The 18,524-nt window shown below is 46.6% G+C and overlaps 1 protein-coding gene across 1 annotated transcript; it reads left to right on the plus strand.

Annotated features, from left to right (window-relative positions):
- Nucleotides 1-3,310: 3,310 nt before the first annotated feature.
- LOC142185030 (pinopsin-like) lies at nucleotides 3,311-18,200 on the plus strand. The gene is made up of 4 exons (XM_075260250.1): nucleotides 3,311-3,662; nucleotides 11,549-11,877; nucleotides 16,556-16,789; nucleotides 17,985-18,200. Exons 1-4 carry the CDS (start codon nucleotides 3,311-3,313, stop codon nucleotides 18,198-18,200), a joined length of 1,131 nt encoding a protein of 376 aa, XP_075116351.1.
- Nucleotides 18,201-18,524: the final 324 nt, after the last annotated feature.

Here is an 18,524-nt window from a genome sequence, read left to right on the forward strand (position 1 = left end):
AAAGCAATTCTTCCATAATGATCTCGAAACAGATGAAGCAAAGCCCTGCAGATAGTAAAGTTTATTGTGTAGCGAATATATCTGATGGAATTATGGCTGCCACTACACAGCGTATAATTATATATGTGTTTTGGGGGGGAGATAAGGCAGGAATACGCTCTGTATCTGCATACATAGGCAGAACATGTCCTGCGGCCGCTCTGATAAGCTTCATTAATTAAGATGCTATGCAGAGCCGCCAACATCGCAACGTCTTGTTACTAGTGGCTCCGCATAATGCCATGGAACTGCCGCGCCATATAAATACCGAGCAACGTGTCCGACATAGGAAGAAAGGAAATCTCATAGAGATACATAGATGTGGTGGAGAGGTCAGCGCAGGGTTTCTATTTGATCTGTTTCATTCTATCTGTCACGCTCTGTTGGTAAATATTAGGGATCTATAGGGATCTATAGGGATCTATAGTTCATTTCTTTCGCATCCGTTTTCTAGATTTCCCAATATTCCGCTTATTGATTCAGTTCCTGGTTTGTGAGTCGTTCGGATTTAGGTATTTATTTCCTATAAATAAAGTGTAACAATCATATAAGAATCTGATTGGGATCGGTTATTGGCCATTTTCCGCGCCATGTGAGTCAGTGGGGTCTGTTTTGGACTGCTTAACCCTTTAAGGACGCGGGATCATTTGGGCGTTAAGGGACAGTAATTTTTTTTTTTCTTCACCTTTCAAATTTCATAACTTTCTTATATTTATGTCACATGCGAGAGCTTATTCTTTGTGCAAGAAGTTATACTTTTAGTTTTCACCAATACCAATTCACCCACGCACCCCATTATAAGACTATCCCTATCTAACTCAACCCCCCACCCCATCATACTTGCCTGTCCATATCTTCTGGGCACGGGTCATCACTTCATCTGGGTGGTCAGCACCTCCTCTTCTTGATGTCTGCCCGGCCGCCCACACCTGCGTAATAGAGACAGAGTGTGAGCATGCCCAGATGAAGTGATGTCTCGTGTCCTGAAAGTCCTGTCCAGAAGACAGGTAGGCATAATGGGGTGGGGGGGTTGAGTTAGTTAGGAAGGGATAGTAGTAGGAGGGAGAAGGTGGAAATGAGAGTGGGAGGGTAGGGGAGGGAGTAAGAGAGGGGGAGGGTAGGGGAGGGAGTAAGAGAGGGGGAGGGTAGAGGAGGGAGTAAGAGAGGGGGAGGGTAGAGGAGGGAGTAAGAGAGGGGGAGGGTAGAGGAGGGAGTAAGAGAGGGGGAGGGTAGAGGAGGGAGTAAGAGGGGGAGGGTAGGGGAGGGAGTTAGAGAGTGGGAGGGTAGGGGAGGGAGTAAGAGAGGGGGAGGGTAGGGGAGGGAGTAAGAGAGGGGGAGGGGAGGGGAGGGAGTTAGAGAGGGCGAGGGTAGGGAGTAAGAGAGGGGGAGGGTAGAGGAGGGAGTTATAGAGGGGGAGGGGAGGGAGTAAAAGAGGGGGGAGGGTAGGGGAGGGAGTTAGAGAGGGGGAGGGGAGGGAGTTAGAGAAGGCGAGGGTAGGGAGTAAGAGAGGGGGAGGGTAGAGGAGGGAGTTAGAGAGGGGGAGGGTAGGGAGTAAAAGAGGGGGAGGGTAGGGGAGGGAGTAAGAGAGGGGGAGGGGAGGGAGTTAGAGAGGGGGAGGGTAGGAAGTAAGAGAGGGGTAGGGGAGGGAGTAAGAGAGGGGGAGGCAGTGAGAGAGGGGGAGGGGAGGGAGTTAGAGAGTGGGAGGGTAGGGAGTAAGAGAGGGGGAGGCAGTGAGAGAGGGATGTGGTATGAGTCAGCTCTGAGTGGCCCAATGCATCATGGTAGTTGTAGCAAAACACAACAGTAAGTTACCCTGTAAACAAATGCAGAAGATGCCAGGAGCTCCCAGAGACCCAGAAATCACTCAAAACACTGCTAAAGGTACATGGGTGCACTTATTAACCTATTAATAGCACTAACAGACCTTTTTGGAAAAATTATTTTCTGCCCGGAAAATCTTTTTTACTAAACACTCAGCACAACATGATAGTTTGGTGCAGAGCATCACGGGGATAAGGGCATGTTATAGTATAACATTATATAGGCCATGTAGTATAACATTCTAAAATGCCATAATAAAGTGAATAAAGCAGCCAATTCCAATAGAATTTTACCCTGTAAGCTACGGGAATAGAGTGTCGCAGCGCAGCGAGTATTCCTGGGTCGGGACACACATTGAACATTGTCCTAATAGCATGAACGTTACCAGTCTGTAAGGGGGAGTTCACACCGTTACATTTGTTACAAAATGTAACAATGGACACTAACAGATGCGTCATAAAATTCCATCGATTTCAATGGGATTTAATGTGTTGTCCCATTTCCGCCGAATCCGTCACACGTCCGTTAGTTTAGCAGACATAGTGACACCAGGTGGCACTGGGTGCAGGACTTTTGGGTTTGTTGATGGATTTATGACGGATGTGAAGCCTCCCTTATTTTGTAACATTAATATCTATGGGTAATGGACATATGATGGATAGGAACAGATAGGCATCACTTTATGTATCCAAAGTCAGGAGTGGATGGAGCAGAAGGAGAAATAGAAGAACTTCTTATAGATTTCCTATTTCTTTTGTAGCTCAAAAAGCCAAAGCAAAATCGGAGTTTCGAGTTTCTCAGCCTTAAATATGTTTAGAATAAAAGGCGTCTGAACCGGACGAATATCTAATATCACCCCCAAGTGTAACTACTGGAGAAAGAAGGATTGTGTTTAGGATATTCAGTTGCACAATGCCCAATCCTTTCTTCCTATAGGAGAGAAACTAGTGCCATAGGTGTCTGGTCATAGCTATTCCCCTTTCTGCATTGAAGGACATGCATGCTCAGCTGAGCCAAGCCTACAGGTGTATGGTGGGGTTCATAGAAACACTTGTCAGGTTAGTAAGCCGTCACCAGATAGCTCCATAGCTTACAGCGGACACATGTTAATATCTCATTTTATAGAGTTTTTATATTACTGAATATATATACTGTATATATATGTGTGTGTATATATTTTTTTCATTACTATGCAGTAAAGCTCCACTTAGAATGCAAAAGCTATTTTCTAGCAAAATCGAGAGAAATAATCAGAGGCATGACATGCACTGGTCACTTAGGGGTTAACTGCTGCTCCTCGCCCAATGTGCTGGCCCCTGCTGCCTTCACCTTGATGCAATGTTACAGAGCAGCGCCGCCTTGTACCAGCAGGGGGGGCTCGCACACATGCTGGAGTCTTGGCTGCAGCTGCTGAGGCTCCTCCAGTAGCTCCAGGAGCTGAGGCTTAGACATGGTCTATGTCCTGGACATGCTGAATGACTCTGTAGTGCACAATGTCAGCCTTGGGGACAGCAGGGACTCCTCAGTGGCTGGGCTCAGCAGGACTGCTCACAATGTGGTGGCTGTGTGCCTGGGCTGCATCCTGGTGCTGGGATCGCTCTATAACTTTCTGGTGCTGCTGATCTTTGTGAAGTTTCAGGCAGTGAGGACCCCCATCAATATGATCCTGCTGAACATCAGTGTCAGTGACCTGCTGGTCTGTGTCTTTGGGACCCCCTTCAGCTTTGCGGCCAGTGTCTCTGGTGGGTGGCTGATAGGACAGCAGGGATGTAAGTGGTATGGCTTCTGCAACTCCTTGTTTGGTGAGTAACCTGACTGTCCATTTGCAGATGTAGCAGTGCTGAGTTGGTCAGATGTAGTGTTGTTAATGCCAGTTGCAGTTACTTTTGCTATGGTCATGTCTGTGGTTTGCATGGAGACTTATGTGTTATATTCGGTGCTCAGAAGAAACGCGTTAGTGACAATTCATCCCTGTTACTGTTCTTCTCATTATATCTCTGGTCCTTTGGAGGGACAGTCCCTATTTCTGAACCAAGTCCTTCTGTCCCTTCTTGGCCACAGGATTCACCATAGGTGTCTGATAGAGGCAGATCTCACCTCTGAATCTCTAAAATCATCCATCCCCATCGTCTTGTGTCCTATTACTTTGTTGCTCTGAGCTACGCTGTTTCCGTAACACCCATAGGAGTGAAAGGGAGTTGCAGAAACAAAATATCCTCGTGTTCTGCCCTGTCTCCCACTTTGGCTGACTCTATTATGGGGGCACAGTGGATGTCACTATGCTGGCGCTATTGATGTCATTATAGGGCAGTGCACTTGTTACTATTATGGGCGCACGAGGTTCCTTGCAAGACTGTTCTTGCAAGGAACCTCAATGACTATCATTAGTCCGTCAAGTGTCAAACTTAGGGGGTGTTCACACTAGTGTCTGCTGACCACCCAAAGGTTTCCGTCCTAATCCCTGGAGCAAATGGACAGGCGACGGCTTCCCAGCAGTCAGTTGGAATACCCCCTTATGCTTGGTTCTCATTTGCGTTTGGTATTCCATTTGGCGAGCCCGCACGGGGACCCCACGAACCGAATACCAAACACAACTGCAAGCACTGTGCAGTGAAAGCACACGGACCCCATAGACTATAATAGTCCATATGCTGGCCACACGAATCATGCAGACAGGAAAGTAGTTCACAATTCGGCATAAGACAATCCAGTTTGGAGGCTAATAAGGTTTCATTAGGAATCATTTTATCTAAGAGGCCAAGGGACCTCTGTCCGATATTTGGGAACAGGATGATACAGTTGTAGGAATCAGTTACACAACTTACACTTGTTTCCCATAGGATTGCGTGGAAAAGTCACCGCACCTTGTCTAGACACATTTCAGAACTGGTTAGTAAGGAGCAAAAAGTTCCTAATACACATAACAAGGCATGTCTGACATTTATAGCAGTGCAAATGCAACCAGAATTCTCACGCTTTTTAACTAGTAACTTCCCCCAATGTATAAAACCTCCGTGACCTGCTGTCCTATAGGGATCCGCTCCAGGAAGGTTCTACTATTTATTCCTTGGACCAATTGGACTTCCGATTGTACGGCCAGATGGCGCAGCAATCCAAATCTTAATGTCAGCTTATACATTCCTATTACGAGCCCCTACTTTGGAGTGACATGCGGCTATTAGTAATAAGGTCAGCTTCACGGTTTTTATACATCAGGCTCATAGATGAAGGTACAAGGAAGGTGGAAGTAGAGATGTAATTGCCTTATGTTTCCTATCAGCGTGGAATAGGCGAGATATCGCGGCGTCATCCTGACCTCCTTCTATCAGAAAGAGTAATTATACCCTCCAGACCGACGTACTTCCTATAAGAAACAGGATCCCATAGAGGATGTTGTGTCTCATGTATATACTGCTTCTGAGAATATACATATATGACACAAGGTTTGGTACCATGACGGGACAGACCTAGAGTGATTTGTACCAGGGACGGAATTACGTCTGTGCTATAATACAGAACAGGATTAAAGGGGTTGTCCCATCACAAGGATCCTATCTATACTGCTAGTTTATGTGGCTATAAGACTTTTCCTAAATACATTGCTTTATCAAAACTGCTTTGTTTGTCCGCTTTCTTAATTTATTCACTTCATTGTTTACACTCAGTTTCTATGGCCATGGGGCTTATCTGCTCATTTCCCAAGTGATGTAGCTGCCTGCTCTCAGGGGGGGGAGGGAGGGGCTGACAAGCAACAGAGCTCCTCAGATAGGGGAGGTGAGAGCTTCGAGACTTCTGAACTCTTATCTTCAGCTCTTCCACTTATCAGCCGGTTTAATTGAATTTGGCTGATAAGGGCTGAGATAAGAAGTCCGTTACCTCTGTATGTAATGCAAGCTGACTCAAATCCAGTCTGCTACATCAGCCTCTACATCAGCTTCATACCGTGGTAATGCATTTACAACTAATCCCTCATTACTAACTGCAGACATAGCAGATAGCAGAGCAAGTGAAACCCCGCCCACCAATGTGCCGAGTAAACCAGGAAGTGAACAGAGCACAGAGCCTGCAGGTTGGTGGACAAGTGTCATGGGAATACCCCTTTAAGGATAAGAAGGGTCTTATGATAGATTTTTGATCGTCTTTTCTACCTTTTGAAGAAAACCAGCTCCTGACGTGTCTTTTTTAATGGATATTTGTAATAGGTTAACCCCTGCATTGCCCCTCGGTCAGAGGACCAGACTTACATGGAGGTTATTGCTTTGAAATGGAAACAATTTCCAATGGATGTGAACGGATGGGTTAGTTCCACCAGACATGTAGCATCGCACCCCGTCCTGAGGAGCAATGCCAGCAGAGATCCGGGGTCGATGGGGAAATACCATGGAGGACGGGGGGGGAGGGTTCTGGACCACCTAGAGAGGATTTTGAAGTTGGTTTCTTGCCTTACAAGAAATAAAGTAAAGGGAGCGCTCCACACATCACGTGGAAAGGAAGTCCCAATGGTAACCGTTTTTTAAGTGGAATGGGCTTCCGTTTTTCAGGTCTCCAATCAGAAGAACCGAGACCTAAGTGAAGGTGTGACCCTACCATCAGGCCTCTGCATGATTACACACAGCTTGTACACTGCTCAGAGAGGAGTCTGCAACTTATTAATGAATGTAAGGAGAGTCTAGCTACTGCTATCTACTTCTGACTAGCTGCTTGTGTTATTGCTGATGGGATGTTAGTCATAGACTGTAACTAACTCTCCTTATTCGGCTCATATATCTCTCTCTCTTTTTATCTGCATCATAACCTGGATTTGAAGTCCTGTGTCCCTGGGTTATGGTCACTTGGGACTTTTTCAGCTATTTCTTTGCTGTTGTACAGTTACTCCTGGCAGAATGACAGAATCTAATGTTAGTAATAATGGATGGACTGCTCTGTATTGCACATATTCATGCCTCAGACAAAAATGAAACATATACTGCAGCCATATTGGGGTTATTTGCAGCAGACAAATGTTAAGACATCACATATGAAGATTTATAAAGCCAGAGACCGGATTGCTCAGTAATGCCGTGCAGATATGTCCACATTTGATAAAATCTCAAGCACCCTCTAAAAACTCTTTTGATGATTATTATTACAATTATTATTGTTACAATTTGTATCATTGTAACTATTCCTATTATTTTAGTTATTTCCACCATCCTACATGCTGTGTCCGGCCATTCCCTGGATTACTATGCTGCAGCCTGGCCGAGCGGTCACAAGGTTGTTCATTTTGCAATGTGCCAGGATTTATCCTAATCCGTTTAGTTCTAATAATCTATGTATCACGTATTGTTGTATTCTCTGCCCACACATTTGCTGTTGTATTGCTGGAGCCGGTGCATTCTGTGATAGCGCCCTATCTGTATTCTCGCCGCGCCTCTGACCCCGTAAAGCCATCACACTCTTACGTGCGGGATCTTTATCGATTTTTTTTTTCCCACCATTATACAACAAGTATTGCATCTGTTTGCTGTAAATAAAGGTCATATTGGAAGCCGCGCTTTTTTATGTAGAAATTTAACCCTTTCCCAAACTGAAATCTCGATACAAGGAAGAAAATGTGATACAATATTCATCTTCTGTTATCCTTAGAATGAATGACACGACGGTCCGCTATCATAGTTCAGCATTTAGGTGGAAATACATTTTTTTGCTCCTTTTAATCTTGCTCAGCAGCTTCGGGTTCACGTGTAGAAGCCGCTCTAGGAAATCTTCCTGGAACTCTGTGTAACACTGTTATTACTGTACGCTACGTAGAGAGCGATGTCTCGCAGACTTCACTTTTGCTTTTTTTCCAAAGGTGTCAGCACTTTGTAAGTTGTCACCTGCGTTACTTTATGACATATTGCCTTGTGCACCATAATTGATATCTTTTACGTTTTAAGCGACTCTGTTGCTATTTACTTTGAAACAAATGGCTACATTCTAATCTGATTATAATCCACAGTATGTTTGATCCAATTGTTATCCATTATTACAGATCCATAGTAGCAGGTCACCAATGGATTCCTTATTTCTCTGACCCTCCCCATACACACGGTTGCATTTTTTTATGGATCCTTGAAGGGGTACGTGGTTACAAGATGCAATATATGAAGCAGGTCTGTTTTTGCAACTCTATTATTGGGTCTGTTGCATAGCCGGGCCCGACCACCATGAAAACCTTCACGGCTTCCAATTATTCGTATCCCCGGTCAGTGTGTCCTACATAGTAATCATAACCCCCTTTGTGCCACACAATCCCTCCTTGACTATGTACCAACTAATAGTTTTCCATGAAAGGGTTATTGTTCTCCTTTCTGACAGTGGCAGGCTGTGAATCGTAAATCTCCTCCCTCCAGCTCACCCGAGGGCAGGGGTGATAAATATACAATACATGAACTGTCAGCCATCAAAGGAAATCAGAAAGGAGATCAAAGAGGTTTATCCAGTCCTAGTGTGGTGAGCGTGACCTGTGTCCTGGCTTCTGGGCTACTTCGACCTCTATATTTACAGCAGTGTGTACTGCAACTCCATTTATTCCCTGGGGGGTTGACAGAGATGGTCTTACTCAGGGCTCCACTATTTATTGCAGCTTTCTTCTACAGACAGCGCCACACTTGCCCACAGGTTGCATCTGGTATTTCAGCTCAGCAGCGGACTTGCAATCCAGCCATTCACACCATTGTTCTTCAGTATCTTCCCAATGGTAGACTCCTGAACAATAATGTTTAATTCCTTCGAGGTTACCTTGGTTTCCTTTGTGACCTTGTAGACTATTATGAGCAGGGCCGCCATCAGGAATTTTGGGGCCCCATACAGCCTAAGTGTCTGCCCCCCCCTGCTGCCGCATTTTAAAACTACTTTATTTTGCGACATACCAATTCTGTATTACATTTACCTTTATTTAGCAGCTTTACAAGGCTTAATCAGGCCCCAGTTCCCTCTCCGCAGTGCCGCACACCCGATGCCCCAACAATCCCCCTCCCCCCCCCCCCGTCTACCTTCTAACATCTTTCCACTGCCTCCTGTACCCATACATCCCAACTTTTGAAGAACCAAAAGAGGGACAAAATGTGCGGCGCTCTTTGCGCGCCACTGCAAATTTAGCCCCACCCACCGTTATGTTGACTCCACCCATTCTCATTAATTTTTCATGTGCCCGCACACAGTATAATCCTCCTACAGTCACCCGTACATTATATGTCCCCCCTCTATCTCTCCCCCAGCTTCATATACACCCTTCATCTGCACCCAGTTTCATGTCTCCCACCCAATCTCTGCCCCCAGATTCATGTCCGCCCATCCATTTCTGCCCCCAGTTTCATGTTCCGCCCCTCCATCTCTGCCCCCAGTTTCATGTCCCCTCCATGTCTACCCCCAGATTCATGTCCCCTCCATCTCTGCCCCCAGTTTCATGTCCCCTCCATCTCTGCCCCCAGTTTCATGTCCCCTCCATCTCTACCCCCAGATTCATGTCCCCTCCATCTCTGCCCCCATATTCATGTCCCCTCCATCTCTGCCCCCAGATTCATGTCCCCTCCATCTCTGCCCCCATATTCATGTCCCCTCCTTCTCTGCCCCCAAATTCATGTCCCTCCATCTCTGCCCCCAATGTCATGCCGTCCTCTCCATCTCTGCCCCCATATTCATGTCCCCTCCATCTCTGCCCCCATATTCATGTCCCCTCCTTCTCTGCCCCCAAATTCATGTCATTCCATCTCTGCCCCCAATGTCATGCCGTCCTCTCCATCTCTGCCCCCATATTCATGTCCCCTCCATCTCTGCCCCCATATTCATGTCCCTCCATCTCTGCCCCATTGTCATGCCGTCCTCTCCATCTCTGCCCCCATATTCATGTCCCCTCCATCTCTGCCCCATATTCATGTCCCTCCATCTCTGCCCCCATTGTCATGCCGTCCTCTCCATCTCTGCCCCATATTCATGTCCCCTCCATCTCTGCCCCCAGTGTCATGCCGTCCTCTCTCTGCCCCCAGTTTCACGTTCCACATTACACTGACTGACTTACCTTCTCCTTCGTTCCCTCGCAGCTCTCTGCGCGCCTCTCTCTCACTGGCGCACAGTTATAGACGCGATGTGACGTCATCACATCGCGTCTACAAGCCAGTAGCGGAGGCGGAGAAGCGAGGAGCTGACACAGGTCAGCTCCTCGCTTCAGCCGCATATGTGACAGCGAGAGAGGCGCGCAGCGGCGAAGCAAGGAGCTGACCTGTGTCAGCTCCTCGCTTCGCCACCGGCTACTGGCTTGTAGACGCGATGGCTGAAGCGAGGAGCTGACCTGTGTTAGCTCCTCGCTTCGCTGCTGCCGCCGGCTACTGGCTTTTAGACGCAATGTGATCACATCGCGTCTTCAGCTGCATATGTGTCAGGGAGAGAGGCGCGCAGCGGCGAAGCGAGAAGCTGACCTGTGTCAGCTCCTTGCTTCAGCCGCGTATGTCTTCAACTCAGATCTGCGTCCTCTGGATGCAGATCTGAGTTGAAATAGGACATACACAATGACTGCTACGGGCGCCAGGGGGCCGGAACACGGTGGCGGGCCAAAACCGGGCCTCCCCCATTTTTCAATTTGGCCGGGCCCCTGACGCCAGTACCAGTAGTACTGGCCTATCGGCGGCCCTGATTATGAGCCTTGCTCTTGGCAAGATCTTTGTAGATTGACCAGTCCTGGGAAGGGTAGGAATGACCTTGAATTTCTTATATTGGCACCCCAGTCTGTCTGATCATGGGTTGGTGGAGTCCATGCTCTTTAGAGATGGCTTTGTTATGTTCTCCAGCCTGATAAGCATCGACCACTCTTCTTCTGAGGTCCTCGGAAATCTCTTTTGTTCATATCACGATACACTTCTACAAACATACTGCAAAGATAAAGATTCTTATTCTTCAAATACAACAAGTCTTCCACTCGTACTTCATTGTCATCCTATTCAATTTCATCGTCAAATTATCTGCAAATCTTAGGTCCACCTACTATGGACACTCACAGATACTGTATGTGATAATGGAACATTTGCTTCTATCAATATATGGCCAAGTCTAATATCTTCACCCATTTGTTAGATTTGGTTCCTGTACTACTATTCTGTTTTTCCGAGGGTGTCCCAAGTGTCAAGGTTCCCGGTGGTGACAAACCTTCTACGCCAACTGCTGAATAACATGTGGCCCCTGCCCTAATCCCAATGCTGGAGATCCAAAACCGTAGCCTGTAGATATTTAATAATCCATTTTTAATAACTAATCCAATAAGGACTTTGGCATTGGCCACGGATCAAGTTGCCAATTAACCCTTTAATGTTGTGAACCACAAACGTTCCTTAAGATAAGGGTCACAGCACGTTGGTGAGTCGTCCGATCACTTCGATATTTATGGTGCTCCATACACTTAGCACATGGTTGATATAGGAATGGTTGTGTTACATATTGCAACTCCCAGTTTAGTGGACTGAGTTTACACAAGAAGAGTCCACGGTATTCCTCAGATGCCACGGCCCTGATCTAATATTGATTATTCTAAGGATAGGTCATTGATATAAAAAGCCCAGGAAGATTCAAGTTACTGAGCAGAATCAATGTGCAGCAATGCTTTATGTCTTTACATTGTATCTGTGTTCTTGGAATTGTATCTGTTCTGATTCATGTTGTTCTTTTATTTTAGGCATCGTGTCCCTGGTCTCTCTGTCCATGTTATCCTATGAACGCTACCTTACAGTTCTGAGGTATGCAAAGGTTGATGCCTCGAATTACAAAAATGCCTGGATCTGCATCGGCGGGTCTTGGCTCTATTCTCTGATCTGGACGATACCTCCCCTTTTTGGATGGAGTAGCTATGGACTTGAAAGCTCAGGCACCACCTGCTCAGTAGTTTGGCACTCAAAATCGCACAACAATGTGTCGTACATCGTCTGCCTCTTCCTGTTCTGCCTGGTCTTACCTCTGCTCCTCATGATGTTTAGCTATGGCCATATTGTTCGAATAATCCGAGGGGTAAGTGACCTTAAACTATAATATTTTATCTGCTCAAATTCACGTGTGGGGTTAAACAAATAACTAATATTTAAAAGGAGTCTGACAACTAAGCCAGTATATCAACCTTGTCCTGCAGATAGATAGGTTACCACCACCAGAACCAGCATATCACCCCAGCCCTGCAGATAGATAGGTTACTGTCACCAGAACCAGCATATCACCCCAGCCCTGCAGATAGATAGGTTACTGTCACCAGAACCAGCATATCACCCCAGCCCTGCAGATAGATAGGCTACTGTCACCAGAACCAGCATATCACCCCAGCCCTGCAGATAGATAGGTTACTGCCACCAGAACCAGCATATCACCCCAGCCCTGCAGATAGATAGGCTACTGTCACCAGAACCAGCATATCACCCCAGTCCTGCAGATAGATAGGTTACTGTCACCAGAACCAGCATATCACCCCAGCCCTGCAGATAGATAGGTCACTGTCACCAGATCCAGCATATCACCCCAGTCCTGCAGATAGATAGGTTAGTGTCACCAGACCCAGCATATCACCCCAGCCCTGCAGATAGATAGGTTACTGTCACCAGAACCAGTATATCACCCCAGCCCTGCAGATAGATAGGTTACTGTCACCAGAACCAGCATATCACCCCAGCCCTGCAGATAGATAGGTTACTGTCACCAGAACCAGCATATCACCCCAGTCCTGCAGATAGATAGATTACTGTCACCAGAACCAGCATATCACCCCAGCCCTGCAGATAGATAGGTTACTGTCACCAGAACCAGCATATCACCCCAGTCCTGCAGATAGATAGGTTACTGTCACCAGAACCAGCATATCACCCCAGCCCTGCAGATAGATAGGCTACTGTCACCAGAACCAGCATATCACCCCAGTCCTGCAGATAGATAGGTAAGTGTCACCAGAACCAGCATAACACCCCAGCCCTGCAGATAGATAGGTTACTGTCACCAGAACCAGCATATCACCCCAGCCCTGCAGATAGATAGGTTACTGTCACCAGAACCAGCATATCACCCCAGCCCTGCAGATAGATAGGTTACTGTCACCAGAACCAGCATATCACCCCAGCCCTGCAGATAGATAGGTTACTGTCACCAGAACCAGCATATCACCCCAGTCCTGCAGATAGATAGGTTACTGTCACCAGAACCAGCATATCACCCCAGTCCTGCAGATATATAGGTTACTGTCACCAGAACCAGCATATCAACCCCAGCCCTGCAGATAGATAGGTTACTGTCACCAGAACCAGCATATCAACCCCAGCCCTGCAGATAGATAGGTTACTGTCACCAGAACCAGTATATCACCCCAGTCCTGCAGATAGATAGGTTAGTGTCACCAGACCCAGCATATCACTCCAGTCCTGCAGATAGATAGGTTACTGTCACCAGAACCAGCATATCACCCCAGCCCTGCAGATAGATAGGTTAGTGTCACCAGACCCAGCATATCACCCCAGTCCTGCAGATAGATAGGTTACTGTCACCAGAACCAGCATATCACCCCAGTCCTGCAGATAGATAGGTTACTGTCACCAGAACCAGCATATCACCCCAGTCCTGCAGATAGATAGGTTACTGTCACCAGAACCAGCATATCACCCCAACCCTGCAGATAGATAGGTTACTGTCACCAGAACCAGCATATCACCCAGCCCTGCAGATAGATAGGTTAGTGTCACCAGAACCAGCATATCACCCCAGCCCTGCAGATAGATAGATTACTGCCACCAGAACCAGCATATCACCCAGCCCTGCAGATAGATAGGTTAGTGTCACCAGAACCAGCATATCACCCCAGCCCTGCAGATAGATAGGTTAGTGTCACCAGACCCAGCATATCACCCCAGTCCTGCAGATAGATAGGTTACTGTCACCAGAACCAGCATATCACCCCAGCCCTGCAGATAGATAGGTTAGTGTCACCAGAACCAGCATATCACCCCAGTCCTGCAGATAGATAGGTTACTGTCACCAGAACCAGCATATCACCCCAGCCCTGCAGATAGATAGGTTAGTGTCACCAGACCCAGCATATCACCCCAGTCCTGCAGATAGATAGGTTACTGTCACCAGAACCAGCATATCACCCCAGTCCTGCAGATAGATAGGTTACTGCCACCAGAACCAGCATATCACCCCAGTCCTGCAGATAGATAGGTAAGTGTCACCAGAACCAGCATATCACCCCAGCCCTGCAGATACATAGGTTACTGTCACCAGAACCAGCATATCACCCCAGCCCTGCAGATAGATAGGTTACTGTCACCAGAACCAGCATATCACCCCAGTCCTGCAGATAGATAGGTAAGTGTCACCAGAACCAGCATATCACCCCAGTCCTGCAGATAGATAGGTTACTGTCACCAGACCCAGCATATCACCCCAGTCCTGCAGATAGATAGGTTACTGTCACCAGAACCAGCATATCACCCCAGCCCTGCAGATAGATAGGTTACTGTCACCAGAACCAGCATATCACCCCAGCCCTGCAGATAGATAGGTTACTGTCACCAGAACCAGCATATCACCCCAGCCCTGCAGATAGATAGGTTACTGTCACGAGACCCAGCATATCACCCCAGCCCTGCAGATAGATAGGTTACTGTCACCAGAACCAGCATATCACCCCAGCCCTGCAGATAGATAGGTTACTGTCACCAGAACCAGCATATCACCCCAGCCCTGCAGATAGATAGGTTACTGTCACCAGAACCAGCATATCACCCCAGCCCTGCAGATAGATAGGTTAGTGTCACCAGACCCAGCATATCACCCCAGCCCTGCAGATAGATAGGTTACTGTCACCAGACCCAGCATATCACCCCAGCCCTGCAGATAGATAGGTTAGTGTCACCAGAAGCCAGTATATCAACCCTGTACAGTAAAAGTCACCTTACTGATAGAGACTGTGCAGTGAAGTGGAAGATCTGAGTCTAGCACCCACATCAATTATTACTCGCACTACATTGTATAGTAAACTACTGTAACTATCCTCGTGCAGGACAGGAGAGTGGGAGGATGGGAAATGGAAGGCAGAATGCAGGGAAATACATGAGGAATAGAGGCAGGGTACAGTTATTGTTGTTTTTGATGCTGCAGGAACATAATTTTTATATGGGACTAAGTACAGTATGTGGGGGAACCAAACAAAAGTCTTGGCCAAAACAAGGTCACCGCCACAGAAATTTTGGGAACCATTGCCCTGGACAATTGTATTCACTTCTCATCTGAGAGCAGGATTAGCTACAATGTATCAGCCAGGGTTGCAGACTGTTTAGCATTACATCGATTGTATACAATTGTTTCCACCATTCAGCTGAGACCAGGACTATGGCTCCGTTCACATCTGCGTTCGGGTCATTCCATTCCCCTCTCCTGCAAGCAGAACTTTTCTCTCTGTATTTTTTGTGTGGAAACCGAGCAGACTCCCCAAACGGAAACCCACACTCAAATATAAACCGGGCCTAAGAATATCGGGCGATAAAGTCTGTGAACGTAATAATTCTCATTCACAGCATGCTTATAGCTTGCATATATTGGGAAATAAAACCTATTGGAAGGAATTTACTAACCCATCTATCCTAGTATTCTGGCATAAATGGGTGTCAATGTGTCGGATCTTCGGGGCCCGGCCCTTTCTTTCGCCGGTAATGTCCCACATTGCTTCTTCTGTTCCCTTCCAGAATCCCAGGCTTAATACATTCCCCCTATAGTCTATTGAAAATTGTAGAAGATTTCATTCGATAGCGATGAAGCTTTTTTATCTGAAACTGGAAACTTCTAATGTTCATTCAAGGGAGTCTAATAAATGCATGAAATGAATTGCTCTGATTTTTTTTTTCTCTGAAATTGCTCCAAAATACATTATAAGGAAAAAAATTGTTTGCTTTGCTCCATGCTGTGCTTTTATTTGTGTTGATCTGAGCCGCCAGCAGGGGGCAGAGGTATAGCTGTAATAGAATGTAATATGCGGTGTATCTGGAGTTACTACGCCAGGCTGATATCTCCTCATTAGTCAAAGTCGTTTATATATGCAATATATTAGAAGTATTTCTTATCTGTCACTTATTATTTTTAGCTTTTTCTACAAACTCCTTGCAGATGTTGGTCTTGGTCAGATTCAAACCCAGGACTCCAGCGCTGCAAGGTTGCAGGTTACTGAGCCACCATGTTGTAGGGTTATTCGCTGATAGGTTTTATACTGCAGTTGGGGGAAGACTGATAACAAATCTGCTCTGGCTTGTAAAGACAACACACCGTGGGCTGCAGAAATCGGCACCTGGAAGGTTTAGGACAGAGACCGCTACAGGCAGCCGAGATGAGTGCTAATCTCTGCGGCCGGGGATGTCGGGTTATCAAGCATCCCCTAACTGCTGTCCCCACCTGGCTGTACGCCCCCTACCCCCTGCAATCATTACACCACTTCCAACATCTATAGCTTGGATGTTACTAAGCTTCCATTATCTATCCTGGCTGCTACACAGTGTACAGAGCTGTGCAGGTTCTGCTGTAGCATCTCTGGGATTGCCAGGAGTCAGAATGATCCCACAGCAGCGTCTCCATTTCTTGCAGTTAACCTGATCTACCCGACATCTCATGCACGTTAGGTTTACGGGTCATTGGCTTTCGATATCATTGTTTGTCTTTGCAGATGTGCAGGATTAACCTAACAAGCGCTCAGAAGAGGGAGAACCATTTGCTATTCATGGTGGCGTGCATGGTCACTTGCTATTTGTTTTGCTGGTTACCTTACGGACTGGTGTCTTTGATCACAACGTTTGGGAAGCCTGGAACCATCTCCCCTACAGTCAGCATCATCCCGTCCATCCTGGCCAAGAGCAGCACTTTTATCAATCCCCTCATTTATATATTTATGAATAAACAGGTAAGACGTCCAAGGGTTACTGAGGCTATTATACAATGACTTATGCTATATATATTATATGTTATTTTTTCGTGATAAATAGGTTTTAAAATTTTTGCCAATTTGCTGTTCTCTCCCTGTTACTAGGGAAATTTTCACAGTAAGTGAAGGGGAATGGGTTCTTTTCTCTCGTCACTCAGCGAATGCAGACGGGAAGGGCAGTGTTAGGATAACAGATGCAGATCTGAGCCAATAGTGAGAACCAGCGCTAGATACACTGATCAAGATGTTAATACGGCGCCGTGTGTCCAACACCCCCTCGGTTGCACCAACTCCAACCCCACAATGGTGATCACCAGAGCTCCATATGGTGGGGATGGACCTGGCCGGGCGGAGCGGTTGAGGTCGGGAAATGACAAACACACAGTGCACCGCAAATCACGGCAGAACCGGACACTGAGATCTCTTACCAGCAGATGTCCTGGGTAGCCGTGCAGAACCATAAGGCAGCGCTGGGTGGTCAGCCAGTGGAAGCAGAGAGTCAAAGCGTAGTCATCCAGTCTGAGCCGTCAGCAAGAGGGCAACGCAGTACAGTGAGAAATCCAAAGGGAAGGTCAGGCAGGCCGAGTCAGTAACAGGAGCGGTGGAGAAGTACAAAAATGGTTTTCAAGAAGCAGAGGACTACAGGCAAGCCGGGGTCATAAACAGGAGCAGGCCGGGTCAAGATCAGGAGGCAAAGGCAAGGTCAGGGGTCAAGGCAAGGGGTCAGAGCACGGGCAATAAGATTCAAGATAAACACTTACTATCGGGAACACGGAGGAAACACTGAATAGCCGCGGTAGTCCAGAGCCAGAGCCATCCTTAAATAGGCTAGGCCAAAAGAACCCGTCAGATGGCCACCCTCTGTTTATCTAATTGGACTATATGGACAACAACTTTATATCTGATGCTGTTTGTGTGTCAGGTTGTGTCAGTGGATTCCTCCCTATCAAGGGTTAATTTATCCCAATAATGTTTTCCTATGGTACAGAAACGCTCCATTGGACTCTCGAGGGAAGCCATGATTGGGTTCATTGGATCATCTATCATTGCGCCTCGTTGGGCGTAATCCCTTATTTTACGTAAATCGCACGTGGTGTTTTGATGTTTTCTCCGATTGTTCTCATTACCATTACATTTCTCATCTTTTCTATTTTTGATGCATTTTTTATATCAGTTTTACAGGTGTTTTATATCACTCTTGAAGTGCGAATCAGAACCGCACGACAGCGACTTCACAATAAATTCCAAGCACTCTAAAGACCTACCTATTAAAGAAAATGGCCGCATCCAGCAAAGCTTTACCCAGGCGTTTCCGAGAAGGCAAACAATGTCGTCTTCGGCAAAGCAACAAAAATTGACTCTTGTAGTTCATTACATAGATTATAGATGAACTTAAATGTCAGACCGCCTGCGGTATAATAACGTAAGTGATTTGTACATCAACAGAAAGAAATGTAAAAGGGCCAAAACCGAGTCTGGAGAATGATGTGACTATGGCGCGTAGCGTACACAGCCGTTATTACGGGATACATTATCATTACTGAGAGTGCCAGCGGTTTGATGTTTATTGTCACAATCCTGTAATTTGTCTTCTTTATGATGTTATACAGAGAACGTTGATGTCGCCATTTAAATATATGTGTCAGCTGTGACCTGTTACTTTGTATTCAAGCTTCGGAGATCTTCTTCAGGACCATCTACAAGCTTGTCCCAT

This window comes from Leptodactylus fuscus, chromosome 11, assembly GCF_031893055.1.
Source record: "Leptodactylus fuscus isolate aLepFus1 chromosome 11, aLepFus1.hap2, whole genome shotgun sequence".
Taxonomy (NCBI): domain Eukaryota; kingdom Metazoa; phylum Chordata; class Amphibia; order Anura; family Leptodactylidae; genus Leptodactylus; species Leptodactylus fuscus.